We start from the raw sequence: 13,207 nt of genomic DNA, 5'->3' as shown, positions 1-13,207 counted from the left end.
CTTTCCTTTTTTTTCTCCCTTCTCCCCGGCCCGGCCGGGCCCTGGCTGCCTTTGCCTCCGTCTCTTTAATATGCACGCCTCTAACATGCTCACCTCCCTGCCTCCCCCATTGTGCTGTTTTGTGAAGTCTACTGTATATTGTGCAAAGATAGACTGCCCGGAGCTGGCCCGGCAGCATGGGAGATATAAGGCCACGGAGGTTAGGGCCACACAACTGGTTTTATAGACTTAGAGCCTTGGGGGGAAAAAAAAAGTGACATTTTTCCTTCCCCTCCTCTCTCGCTCCTGGGCTCACGCTGGGGCTGGAGGTGCTGAGAGGGAAAAACCTGCACATGTCCGGGTGCTTCGGAGCTGAGGGTCGGGTCCGGAGCCCGCCGGAGGAAAGGCGGCTCCATCCCGCGGAATCCCCGCGGCCGCTCCGCCGGTGCGGGGCAGGTTACGGCGCCGTCGCCGCCGCGCAGCTTCCCGGCCTCGGGTGGTTTGGATAAGGGCTCACCCGGCAGGAAGAAAGCACAAAGAGGGGATTTTTGTTTTCTTTTTAAAGCACCTTTACCACGCTACAATGGCGGGGGGGGCGAAGGAGCGCGCAGCTGCCCCGGCTCTGCCCAAACCCGCTAGGAGCCGGGAACGCGCCCGCCCGACCCCGGCCGCTCCCCCGGCTGAGCCTGCCTCAGCTCCGCACCGCTTCTCTCTTCTCCCTTATCCCCCACGCTTTTTTTTGGGGGGGCAGCCCAGGTGCTCACCCTTTCCCCCGAACTGCCCGAGCAGCCGGCGCATCCCCGAAGGCTGAACCCGAAGTTTCCGCGGTCCTCCCCGTACAAACGGTCCCCAGCCCGGGGAGGGGGGCATTGAAAGGATGCCGGTACCCAAAACTCCGCAGCCGTCAGCCCTCAGCAGCAAGGGGTGGGGGGGCACTAGGGTGTGTAAGAGGACAATCAGCGATGTAAAATAATTCTCTCCCCTCCTCGTTTTTCGCCAGCTCCGGGTGTTGCAGAGGAGCCGGGCTGAACCCGACTGCCCCGAAAAAAAGCCGCTTTCCCCCGAAAAACAGAAGTTGCGAGGACGGGGGTCGGCGGGCGGGGGGACCGCGGGGCCCCGCTCGGCCGTGTCTCCCCACGCCGGGCTGAGCGCGGCCCAAACGCCGCCGGGGGATGCGGGGAGGCGGCCGCGGGCACCGGCCGCACCGAGGAGTCAAACAAAAACGGTTCGTCTTTGTAACCGCTTCCTTCTTCTTTTTCGTTTTGTTTTTCGAAACAGAGAGTGGGGTTTTTTTAATTAAAATTCTTATTAAAATATCGAAATCCTGGGCTTGTACACAATGAACCCTCTTTCCTGCGGCAGCGAGCAGAGAGGGTTTAATCTGCGTTTCTTTTTCCTCTGCTCGGGGTTACTCGGGAATAGTTGTGCTCAAACCCCAAATAATAAGACAAAACAAACTGCAAGCCCTGGCTGCTACTGACGGCAGCGATAATCACAACGAGATATAAAAATGAGCCCGATAATAGTTGTCGGGGTTACAGGCAGCCGAAAATTTCCCGGGAAGGGGAAGCAATCGAGATGTCCGTGTCGGGGGTCCCGCACGGCGTGACGGCGGCCGCACGATCCCCACAAAACCACAGGAGCAGGGCGGGGGGGGGTTCATTCTTTATTCTTTTAATTCTGACGATCTCTCCCCCCCTTTTATTTTAGTTGTAGGTAGACAGGACCACTCTGAATGGCGCAAAAATTTCTGTAAACAATGACGCACAAAAACACCTCCCCTCCCTTCCCCCCCGCCTCCCCCCGCAATGAAACCGAGCCCCCCAAAAAATGGAGGAGAAAAGAAACGGGAGAGCGAAAAAAACATAATAATAATAATAATAGCAATAATAATAATAATAATAGCGTTCCCCTCTCCATTCCTTCCCCCGCAGTTTTGATTTTATTTTTGGAGTCTCAGTCTGTCTCTGTCTCTTTCTCTCTCTCTCTCATTTTTGTTTTTCCTCCTGTTTGTTGGTTTGTTGTCGTGGTTGTGTGTGTGTGTGTGTGTGTGTGTGTGTGCGCGCCCCCCTCCAGGCTTCACCAAGTCCATTGCTGCGCTTGTACCAAATGGTGTGCTGTGGGGTACTGGGGGTTGCTGGTAGCGCTGTACTGGGCGTTGTATTGCATATGCTGTAGAGACTGGGCGCTATAGGCGGAGAAGGGGATTCCGGTCTGGAAAGTCGCGGCTGCCAAGTCCTGAGCTTTGAGCGTGTGGCAGGGCTTGCCGTCCCTGACTAAGACCGGCACGGCCACCCGCCGCGGGGAGGGAAGAGGAGTCACTTCCATACCTTTCTCGGCCCGGGCCCTCTTCATCTTGTAGCGATGGTTCTGGAACCAGATCTTCACCTGGGTGGGGGTGAGGCGGATCAGGCTGGCCAGGTGCTCCCGCTCTGGCGCCGACAGGTACCGCTGCTGCCGGAACCGCCGCTCCAGCTCGTAGGTCTGCGCCTTGGAGAAGAGCACCCTCCTCTTCCTCTTCTTCCCCGCGTCTCCGCCGCCCGCCGCCTCCTTCTCGTTGTCGGGCGACTCGTCGGCCGATGGCTCCGGGGACTTGGCGGAGGGGTCCTGGCCGCCGCCGCCCCCCGTCAGCCCGTGCACTGCGGAGAACCGGCGGGGAGAGTCCCGTTAGCGGCGGGGGGGGTCCTCGATGCGCGCCCCCGCATCCCGCCCGCATCTTTCCCGCCGCCCGGCTGCGGGCTCTGCCCCGCCGAGGGGGCGCGGATGGAGACACCGATCGGGGCTCAGCCAGACGTGGCGAGCGGTAGCATCCTCCCCCCCCAGCCCCGCCGCCCCCGCGGGCGCTGCCCCGTCCCGGTCCCCGCGGCGCGGCGCGGTACTCACGGGAGTACTGGATGCCCTCGGCGCTCGCCAGCCAGCGCGTGTAGGGATTATCGCTATTATCATAGAAAGGGTTCTTCAAAGGCAGCGTCTGAACAGTGTCCAAGGGGGTTTGTCCCAAAACTCCCGCTTTCTTGGGCGGCTCCGGCGCCTCGCTCTCCTCCTCGCCGCCCTCCGCGGCGGAGCCGTCCTCATCGTTGGTGTCGGGGAGGTCCAAAATGTCCTTCACCGAGAAGCCCGTCTTTGTGTTGGTCAGGGACATGTTCCGGCCAAATTTTAGGCAGGAAAAGTTGGAGCAGCAGCTTTCTCCTATCCGCCGTGTCACGGCGTGAGCGGCGACGGCAGCACACGCGCGGCAGCGGGGGAGGAGGCTGCGGGGCGGCGGCACGCGTGGAGGAGGGAAAAAACAGAATAATCTGGATTTATAGAAAAATAATCGAAGGGTTTTTGTGCGAAAGAAGAAACGGGGCCCCGGGCCGCAGCGGCGGATCTCTGCGGTGCTGGTTTCTACGGGCTTGCTCTGCCACGGGGGAAATTCCGAGAGCGGGAGAAGCAGCTGGCTTCGGAAATAGTTTGTAACTCCAGGGAAAAGGGGGAAAACACGCCAAAAAAAAAAAAAAAAAAAAAAAAAAAAAAAAAAAAGAAAAAAAAAAGAAAAAGAAAAAAAAAGAGAAAAAGAAAAAAATCACTTCTGGTTCTTGCTTAAACACCCCGAACCCGCTCCTGCTGCTTGAAAAAAACGAGCCATTGCTGGAGCGAACAGTCCATATAAGGCTGGTCCTCACACATGAACCTGCCGAGAGGAGGGAGAAAAAAAAGACATGAAACCCGGGAAAGGTTGGCCACGTGTGGGCGGGTCTTGGAAGTCAAGTGGATGAAGACAGTGTTTGCAGATGTGAAATTGCGGGTTTTGGGCGAGCTCCGAGCTTCCACCATTGGTGATGAGTGGTATAACGTGTCAGTTAATTACCGGCGTGGGGAGGGCCCTTCCGCGGGTGCGTGTGTGTGTGTGTCAGCGAGAGAGGGAGGGTGTGATTTTCCTTTTTTTTTTTAAACACGGTATTTACATACAAAGAGCCTCGCACCAGCCCGATATTTCCGCACACTCCAAAGTGTGTTTTCCACCGACTGCCTTGAAAAGCAGGGAGGAAAAAACACTAATGATGGAGAGGGGAGCGCTAAGGAGCGAGACAGGCTGCGTGCGCCGTGTCCCACCCCTCCCGCGCAGCCTGCGCGCCCACGCAAAGCCGGGGGCCGTGGTGTTGCGCGGGGACGCGCTCCAAGCCCCGCGCGGGACCGAAACGAGAGGCGGCTCAGATGGCAAGAGACCAACTTATCTAAACCGCCTAGGTCAATATTTTGGTTGAGGCTTAGGGATGAACGCTGGAAATTAAACAGCAAGTAATTGATTCTAGTTTGCTCCGAAATTAACCGAACTGGCAAAACGCGATCGTCAGGCACGACCCGGGGAGATCCGGGACGTGATTATTGGGGGACACACACACACGCTTTATTTGAAGAGGTCTCATTGATTTTGCCTTCTTCTTCCAAGAGAATAAAACTCAGCCTGTTTGGTTAATTTAATGGGCTGGAGCCCAGTGGACTTTCAAATATGACTTTTTTTTTTTTTTTTATTTTATATTATTTTATTTTCAAGACCTGGGGAGGGATGGGCTGAGGAATGGGCTAAAGAAGGAGTTGCTTTCCAAACGGACGTTTTGGAAGGCCGGATCTCCAGGTGTCACACGGTGTCAGACGACACCGGAGCCCCGCAGCATGCCCGGGTCCCTGCGGAGCGGAGCAGGGCTGCGCGGCCGCGGAGGCTCCCGCTCCCAGGGGCTGGACACCGCCCTCCTTCCCCATTTCTTCCTTCTCTATCTGTCTGCCACCAACTTTAATTTTAATTTTAATTTTCTTCTTTCCTTCATTTTCCTGCACCCGCCGAGGACCCTCGGCCCTGCGCACAGCTCGGACCTTTCCCTTTCCTTTTCCTTTTCTTTTCTTTTTTTCTTCTTTTCCTTCCTTTTCTTTCCTTCCTTTTCTTTCTTTTCTTTTCTTTTCTTTTCTTTTCTTTTCTTTTCTTTTCTTTTCTTTTCTTTTCTTTCTTTTCTTTTCTTTTTTTCTTTTCTTTTTTCTTTTCTTTTCCTTTCTTTTCTTCTCTTCTCTTTTCTTTTCTTTTCTTTTCTTTCCTTTTCTTTTTTTTTGTTTCTTTCTTTTCCCTTTCCTTTCCTTTCCTTTCCTTTCCTTTCCTTTCCTTTCCTTTCCTTTCCTTTCCTTTCCTTTCCTTTCCCTTACTTTTCTTTTTCTTTTCCTTTCTTTCCCTTTCCTTTCTTTCCCTTTCCCTTCTTTCCCTTTCCTTTTTTTTTTTTTTCCCTTTCCCTTTCCTTTTTTTTCCTTCTTTCCTTTTTTCCTTTCCCCAAAGCCCCTTCCCAACCCTGAGCAGCCGCGCAGCCGGACCCCGGCCCGAGACGGGCTTATGCGCGGAGATGCGGGTGGTGTGTGGGCCGGGGGGGCTACATTTTGAAAAGGGGCTTCTCACCACCACCTTTGTTTCTGGGAACTAAAAGTTGACCGAGTTTCTTCTCCAGGAGGAAGGAGCGGGAACAGGGCTGCTGGTTGTGGGAAGAGCAGCAAGACGGTCCCTCAGACATCCTCCTGTTTGCTGATCAATGTATTCGCACCTTCCCCTCCTCTCTCTCCCCGCTCCCCCCATCTTTCCTCCCCCAGCCCCCAGTCTGCCTCCCATAAAGTATGTGATGTGGCTGACAATGCCCAGGGATTTTTTTTTTGCCTTCCCCCCCCCTCTTTTTTTTTTTTAAGCGAGCCCCTGAGCACATCCTGGGTGGTCGGACCCGCGCAAACACAAATACAACCCTATGGCTAAGCTGGAAACAATGTCCGCAATGTAGACAAATGTCCGGCTTCTGTTGGAACCCTTTGTCTCGGTGCAGTTTTTGCATTTATTTCAGTGGCGAAATAATACGTGATTGACGCCCTCTTTCAATGTGTCCTAACTGTTGGGAATAAATCTGAGGTTGTTCCTAGTTGTCATGGTATTCAACCGCACTCAATGGCTATCTCTTCATCCATTTCGGAGTCCTTCCTCGATATCGAGGGAACCCCTTCGGGCGGGCGCTCCCCCCGCTCCGCTTCCCTTTTCCCTGGGGGAGGGGCTTGGGGCACGCACCAGACATAGAGCTTTAATTTCCAGCAAATCTCGGCTTTATCGATTGATTTATTCCCCCCGGCTCGACCTGCCCGGAGCGGGGGATGAGGCGGCGTTTCGCTGGGATGGGGCTGGACGGGGTTTTAATTCCTTCCCGCCGCGCAAAAACAGGGGAAAAAACAGCCGCAATAACTATGACAATCGCGATAGCGGCAGGACGGCGACACAACGTCCCGAATGACACAACCCTGGCAGAAGCCAAGCCGGGGACGGACATGCAGAGCATCTCCGGGGCGGCGGGGCCGGCGGCGCGCTTCGTTTGGGCAGCTCCGCTCCTCGGGCCGGCGTGAAGAGCCGGGCTTTAAATAATCGTAATCATTGATAATAATAAAACCCCCACCCAAACCCAAACAGACGCGGAAATGCCACAACACGGGCAGAGGTTCCTGCAAACCTCCTCAAGACGTGGGGCCCGAGGGCGGAGAGAGCGGGGGTTTCCCACGGGAGAACACGACCCCCTTGGGGGGCTGCGGGCCGGCACACCCCCGCCCCGCACACCGCTCCGAGGGGCTCCGCCCGGCCCCCGGCCCTGTATCTGAGAGGCAAAGGTTTTCCCAGGAGAGAGCCCGTTAACCCACGGGAAACAATGGTCCCTTGGAGGCACACAGAGGCCCGGGCCCGGCAGCGGGGGGTCCCACTCGTGGGCAACGCTGCGGGCCGAGGCCGCAATCCCTCCGCACCAAGCGAGAGGTGACATCACTGGCGGGGGTGACGTAAGAGCCGTTCGGGCCCTTTGACGTCAGGAGGGGTCGCGGGGCCAGGACGCGGCCCAGCGCCGCTCTGCGTGGGGAGAAAACCCGACGGCAGAGAACCGGGGGACGCTCCCGCCGCCCTGCGAGACTTTCCCCGCTCTGTCCCCCTCCCGCACCCCGCTGGGAGCCCACCGGCCGCGCTTCCCGCACGCGGCGGCCTGGCCCTGCCCACGCGAGGGACCGCTCGGGTGGGGGGGTCAGCTCCAGCGCTGGGCCGAGAGGGTGGCGCGGCGCGGGGGGCCCGCCGGGGTCTCAGTCCGCTCCCGGGAGGCTCAGCCTGGCCGGGTTGTTTGCAGAAGCCCGGAGGAGGCCGGCGGCGCGATGCGTGTACACAAGCGGAGTGGCTGCACTTCAGGACAAGTGGCTCAGCTAGCGGGGAGTGTTTACCTGTTTGCTTTCACAGGTAGCTCAAACACCCGCCATTCGCCTCCTCTTATTGTCCTCTGTTTGTTCCCCCCCGCCTCGAGCTGCGTGGGGAGCACCCCTCACCCCACGGGAGGAGGGTGTTGATTTTAGCGGCGTTAAACTTGTTTTTGTTTTTTTTTTTTTTAAAGGAAGATGAGGCTCTCGAAGGGGGCTAAGAGTCCATTTGAGCCGTTCTCCGCGGCTGCGGCGTGTGCGGGGATCGGTCACGCGTGGCCTCACTGCCCCGTATATGCAAAGAGAGCAGAGGGGCCGGGGGTCAGGGGTGTGGGTGTTGGTCACGCCACGGACGGCCCGTGGGTTGCGTTTTTAAGCGGCGAGGTGCCCTCGTTTGCTTCATCGCGTCTCCTTTCGCCGGCGGCCCGAAGGTTCCCGCTCCCCACAAAGCGCCGGGTCTCTCCCTCTGTTTTAAGCCACCGACGCCCCCGACTTCTCCGTCGAGCGATACCATACACATATATACTGTATGATAATATATAATATTTATATAAATGAATAAAAGGGTGTTTGGTGGGAGTTTTCCGTTACCCCTCCCAGTGCGGTTCGCTCGCTCTGACCTCTAACCCATCCCGCATCCCATCTCCGATAACAAGCGTCAAGTGGATTAGTTTATTGTTTGATTAGAGCGTAGGTGCGAGCTATTGTTTTCCCTCTCTCCAGACCACAAATAAACAAACAGAAAGGGCTGCACCTTGCCGCTTGGTACGGATTAGCGAAGCCCACACAAAGCCTTTGTTAGGGGGACAGGTTTATTTTATCTCGTAGAATGAGCTACACTTGAAATAAATAGGGAAAGGGAAGTGCACCCTGTGTCACTCCTGATAATTGTTATTAGAAGCTTCACCTGTAAGCAGCACCCTCTTTGTTTTAAAGTGTGGCGGGGAAAGGAGAGCCGCGTCATTACCGAAGACATCTTTTGTTTGGGATAAAAAAAACCCGACAAACAATAAATCCAAAACAAAACTATCGCTACATCCTTCGAGAGCCCGCACTGCCGGTTTAAGCGACATTTCGCAGGGATGAAGCGGCAGCTCCGCGGAGATACTGCCGGCTCGGCGGCGGCTCCGGCTCGGCGGGTCGCACCCACGCCAGGCCATGGGAAACGGACGGGGACCCCACGCACCGGAGTAGCCGGCACGCCGGCATCCCTGCCGGGGGGTAAGGAGTGTAAAAATAATCCTGTTTCCTGAAATCGGGGGAAACCGGAGTCCTCTGAATCCTCCGTCGCTTTCAATAACTTAATAGTAACGTGCGGGGCTCGGAGTTTCTGTGGGGTGAAATTCCCGGCTCTGCTCACGGCTGGAAAAATGGCATTGACAAAGGAGTTAGGGATGGATTTTGGGGGGAAAAAAAAATGGGGAGGAGAAAGGGGGAAGATTCCCCCGCGCAGAGAGAGGATTCGGCACCAGCCTTCCCTATGGAGGCTGAGGAGAAAGCCCCTGCCACCCCCCAAAATCCGGGCGCCGGCCTGCCTTTCTCCCAGAGACAATTAAATCTTCTCCAGGACATAGGAATCTAAATGAGCTTTCCTATTCTCACGCTTACTCTATCTCCTTCCCCCCGAAGCTTCAAAGACGGAGAAATCCTTCCAATTCACCGATATTACTTATAAATTTGTAGATCTAGATCTAGCCTGCCCTCCAACCAACCTCCCGAGGTGGCGAATTGTAATAGAAATTGGGATTTTTCCCTCTTCTCCCTGGAGGCTAACGGGGTTATGTCAGAGCCGGAGGGCACATGTTAGGGCTTTGATAAATGCACTTTAATGAGATCTTTGAAAATATTGCCAATAGTGGCGGAGGCAGTTTGTTAAGGCCATGCGTGCGAGCACAAAGCCGGGAGCCCCCCGCACCCCGCAGCTGCTCGATCCAGTTATTTGTCTTATTTAATTCCGCTCCCCCCCCTTGGCCAAAACTATAAGCCCAGCCTGGGGCCTCTCTTCCCTTTCCAGTCTATTATAAACTGTTCTATTTGCCGGGCAAATGTTTCTCTCCGTCCAGGCAGCCCCCCGGCTCTATTCGTCCCCGTCTCTCTAATGATTAAACGTGTCCCAATGAGATTAAGCTTTGTCCGAAATGTTTCTCCTCGGGAAGGAAAAACCCGACCCGTTTCGCCGGGGGCGATTGGAATGCAGGGGATTTACGGCTGAGAGCACTTTCTTATCTGAATTTACTTCTCACACCCGCACGCACAACGCGGAGGGCTTAGCGGGTGTTCGCAGGTAGCTTGTGGATGTCTGTCGCGACTGGGGGTGCCGGGGGTTCCACGTTAAGCCTCCGACGAAGACTCTGGTGCCCGCACACCTTGCGCAGGGCGGGGTGGGGGGGGTCAGTCTCTTTTCGGGAGAAGGATGGGGAAGGGTCTACCCGAGGGGACCCGACCCACGCACTCGGGCCCGAGTCGGGGCGCACCCGCGCGGCGTGGGCAATGCCGGAGAGACGAAGGGATGGAGTGAAGGAGGGGGGAGCGGCGCGGCGGGCCTAGCCGGAGGCGGGGGCCGGGGACATTCTCGGTCCTCTGGCGGACTCTGCCGTCGCAGCCGAGAAGTGTCCCGCCGCCGGGCCATGGGGCGGGGGGGCAGCGCCCTCGGCTCCCCCCCTCCCCGGGCCCGGCGGGCGGAGCGCCCCGGTGTGACCGCGCTTTCCCCGGCCCCAGCGCGCACGGGGGGCGGCCGGGCGCTCATCCGGGGCCGGGGGCGGGCCGGCGGAGCCCCGCCGTCGGGGCAAGGGGACGTGACCGCCTTACCGGCTCCTCGGGAGGCCGCTCAGCATCAACTTCTCCCCGCGTCGCCCCACACAAGCCCTTTCCCACCTGCTGCTCCCGGCTTCCCGCGGGGTCTTTTCCCCCAGTTTCCCCGCTGTCAGCGGCGCGGATCGCTGCGGCCCGGCGCCGCCCCCTGCCCGGCGCGACGGGGCTCACCTGCGGGCCGGGGGGGCTCTATGCGGGCGGTGGTTGAGCGCGGCGGCGGCTCCGCGCCTCTCGCATTGTCTCCGCCGTGTGCAGGGGCGGCCGCTCCTTCCTCCGGCTTTACATCGCGCGGGCTGTTTGCTTTCCTCCCCGGCGGCTGACGCCAGGCGAAATACTGGCCATATGTTCAGCGGTAATAAATTGGTTATAAGCGCAAACACGTCGGTTCCTGGATGGCTCTTTTAAGCCTGCCCCGGCCCTGCCGCTGAGCCGGCCCCTCTTCCCCCGGGGGGCAGAGCCCTCCCCCGGCCCCCCTTCCCCAAAGATGCGGAGAAGCCGCTTTCTGCCGGCGCGGGGACTCCGGCCCCCCCCGGCTCTGCCCAAATCCCCCCCTCGCCCGGCGCTCCCACCTCGCTTCTTCACACCTCCCACCCCGCTGCGCCCCGGGCAGCCGCAACTTCCCCCGGCCGAGCCGGGCTGCTCTTTAACAAGCTCGCCCTCTATAAATCGCTCGGTAGCTAAGACGCTATAAAAACCAAATAGCCAGATGTGGCACGTTATTTATGTGTGAAAGCTCGTTTACATTAGATATGCTGATCCAAGCTTTGATAGCGGGGGTTTGCGAGAGATTAGAGCTGGGTTGCCAGAGATGGTTCCAGCTGCAGCCCCCTCCTCCCATGCCCCTTTTTCTTTTTTCCTAAGTGGGGGCAAAGAAAAGGTGATGGAGTTGCGGTGGGGGGAGAGTGGCGCTGTCCGACTTTCCTGAAGCTGAGGATGAGAAGTGGTACCTGGTTGCAAGAGGGTCCTGCCAAAGGTGCGAGCCCTGCGAATACAGACAGAAACACGAAGAAGGTACAGCTGGCCAGAAAGGCTTCTTGGGCAGCCAAACCTGGGGGTCCATCTCCCTTCCAAAGGCTCAAGTAAGCACCCCCCTGCCACCGCCACCAGCACAGCCACTGCAAAGTCCTCTTGAAGGGGCATCACTGGTGACTGCTGGGGCCAGAGGGAAGGTCACAGGGATCCTTCTCCATCTCACCCCATCTGAATTCTCCCCACAACCTGCCATATTTTTAAAAGCACTGGAGAGACCTTGGACTCCTCTGTGAAAGTCCCCAGGGCCCAGGACAGATATCTCTTAGCTAACTACCCTGCTCACAGGCAGCTCTAACAGAGCTGCCTGCTGATAAAGTGATTGATCCTCATACCAATCAATAAAGATCTTGTTCTTAGCAATTAATAACTTTGCCAAGCTCGTTTTGTTTGGATAAAAAAGTGCCCAGGTTGCTGAATGAGGGAGTGAGATTAGGGGAAAAAAAATCCCACTGCCTACATAAAAATACAAACATAAATAGTTAGCTCTTTATTTACATACCTGTGAAGTCTTCGACTTTCCTAACAAGAAATTAAATCTGAATGTCTGGGACATGTTTTTACACCCCCTTTTGGGTGCTTTTGGGCACCTGAGGTGCGTGTCCAGCTGCCCTACAGAACCGCTGCAAGCCAGACTGCCAGGCCCCAGGAAGGACAGTAAAGCAGGTGATGTGGGTGTCCATATCAAACCTGTGTGGCAGGTGCAGTTGTGGAAATTAAGTATTTATTGCTGAGCAGAAACAGGCTGGGAGGTTTTTATCTGAGGGTATGTTTCACAGGTGGAGGAGGCTTTTTAGATATTGATTTGTTTGTAGGATCATCAGGAAACGCTGCCTTAGGAAAAATGTAGAAGAGGCCAGGATACTTTCTCTGTGTAGGCTTGTTCTCTCTTCCTTGATCAGCCTGCAATAATTGTAATGGTTTGTTGAAGAGGGCTTGACTGTCAAACCGTAAGGATGCGTTGGAGAGAGCTACTGGGTCCCTCCCAGCTCCAGGGAGAGAATGAAGAATGTTGAGCCGGTGAGAAGATGCTGCTCATCCACCCACCCGTAGTCTCGTGCTCTCCCCATCTTCTCTCCTCCAGCAGCTCTCTCTGTGAGACAGCAGATGTTCTCCCGCACCCATTCCCAGCACCCTCCCTCCCAGCACCCAGTGCACTGCCCATCTGGAAGAGGCAAGAGTGGAAAACCCTACAACTCCTAAAATAGCCTGCGCGGTTTCTCAGGGAGGCGGCTGTGCCAGGTGGCCAGTCTGGAGCCCAGCTTGGAGAGGCTTGGATGGGCTCCACCTTGTTACAGGGTGGTTATTTCCAGGTATCTACCCTTGTCAGGAGCTGAGCTTTGGGCTGTGGTCCCAGACCGTGTGGGTGTCTGTGCCAGGTAAGACCAGATCCAGGACCTGGGCTGGCTGTGTGGCCTGGGACAGATGTGAGTCAAACATTCCCAAGAGGTTCCTAAATCCTGGAACAAATCTGTTCTTGCAAATCAAAGGGAAATGCTAAGGTTTGATGCCTGGGCTTGGGGTGCTCTTGAGTGACCAGGTAGAGTGAAATAAACCTGAGATTTCCCTGGCTGAAGGGATATATTTCCACTTTTTCTACAGACATGCCCACTGCTTTTCACAAATGTGAAGGAATTCAGTATGGCCAGAAGGACCTTCTCCTGTGGAGAGGAGAGCTGGGGGAAGATGCTCCTTTGGCACCACATGCTGGGAGATGTCAGGTTTTGGTGAAGAGCGGGAAGAGTTTCTGTGAAATCTGGAATGAGTTGTACCTTGTTCCAGCCTGTTCATTTATAAAGAATAAAAAGCACCACCTCTTCACTACTGAAGCCTTCAACCACAATCCCCAGAGAATCTGAAGGTGCTGGAGACGGAGATTGTGGAGATGGGACGGAGGAGCGCACCCACACGCTGCTCTAACAACCCCCACGCACACTGAGTCGGGCGACCGGTGTGTTTGAGGAGCCAGGAGAAGACTATCTCGGCCAGCAGAGTGTACACACCTGGGGGTGACAGATGGCCGGGCTGTCCCCGCGGGGCTGAGCACACAGCACAAGCTGGCAGCTCCCTGGGACAGGGCTCTGCTCGCCCTCCTGCTCATCGCTGCCTGCAAGAGGGAGGGCAAAGATGAAGCCTACGGAGAGGTAGATGTGGATTGCCCCTTTCAGTC

At 56.5% G+C, this 13,207-nt stretch overlaps 1 protein-coding gene across 1 annotated transcript; it reads right to left on the bottom strand.

The window, feature by feature from the left end:
* Nucleotides 1-1,628: 1,628 nt before the first annotated feature.
* NKX2-2 (NK2 homeobox 2) lies at nt 1,629-10,430 on the bottom strand. Its single transcript, XM_065060015.1, has 3 exons — nt 10,180-10,430; nt 2,863-3,652; nt 1,629-2,618 (listed from the first exon to the last, which is right to left on the bottom strand). The coding sequence occupies exons 2-3, from the start codon at nt 3,119-3,121 to the stop codon at nt 2,059-2,061; spliced, it is 819 nt and encodes a 272-aa protein (XP_064916087.1). The 5' UTR covers nt 3,122-3,652; nt 10,180-10,430; the 3' UTR covers nt 1,629-2,058.
* Nucleotides 10,431-13,207: the final 2,777 nt, after the last annotated feature.

This window comes from Columba livia, chromosome 3, assembly GCF_036013475.1.
Source record: "Columba livia isolate bColLiv1 breed racing homer chromosome 3, bColLiv1.pat.W.v2, whole genome shotgun sequence".
Lineage (NCBI taxonomy): Eukaryota > Metazoa > Chordata > Aves > Columbiformes > Columbidae > Columba > Columba livia.
Note: the sequence above shows the minus strand (reverse complement) of the source record. Positions and strands in the feature narration are given on the sequence as shown.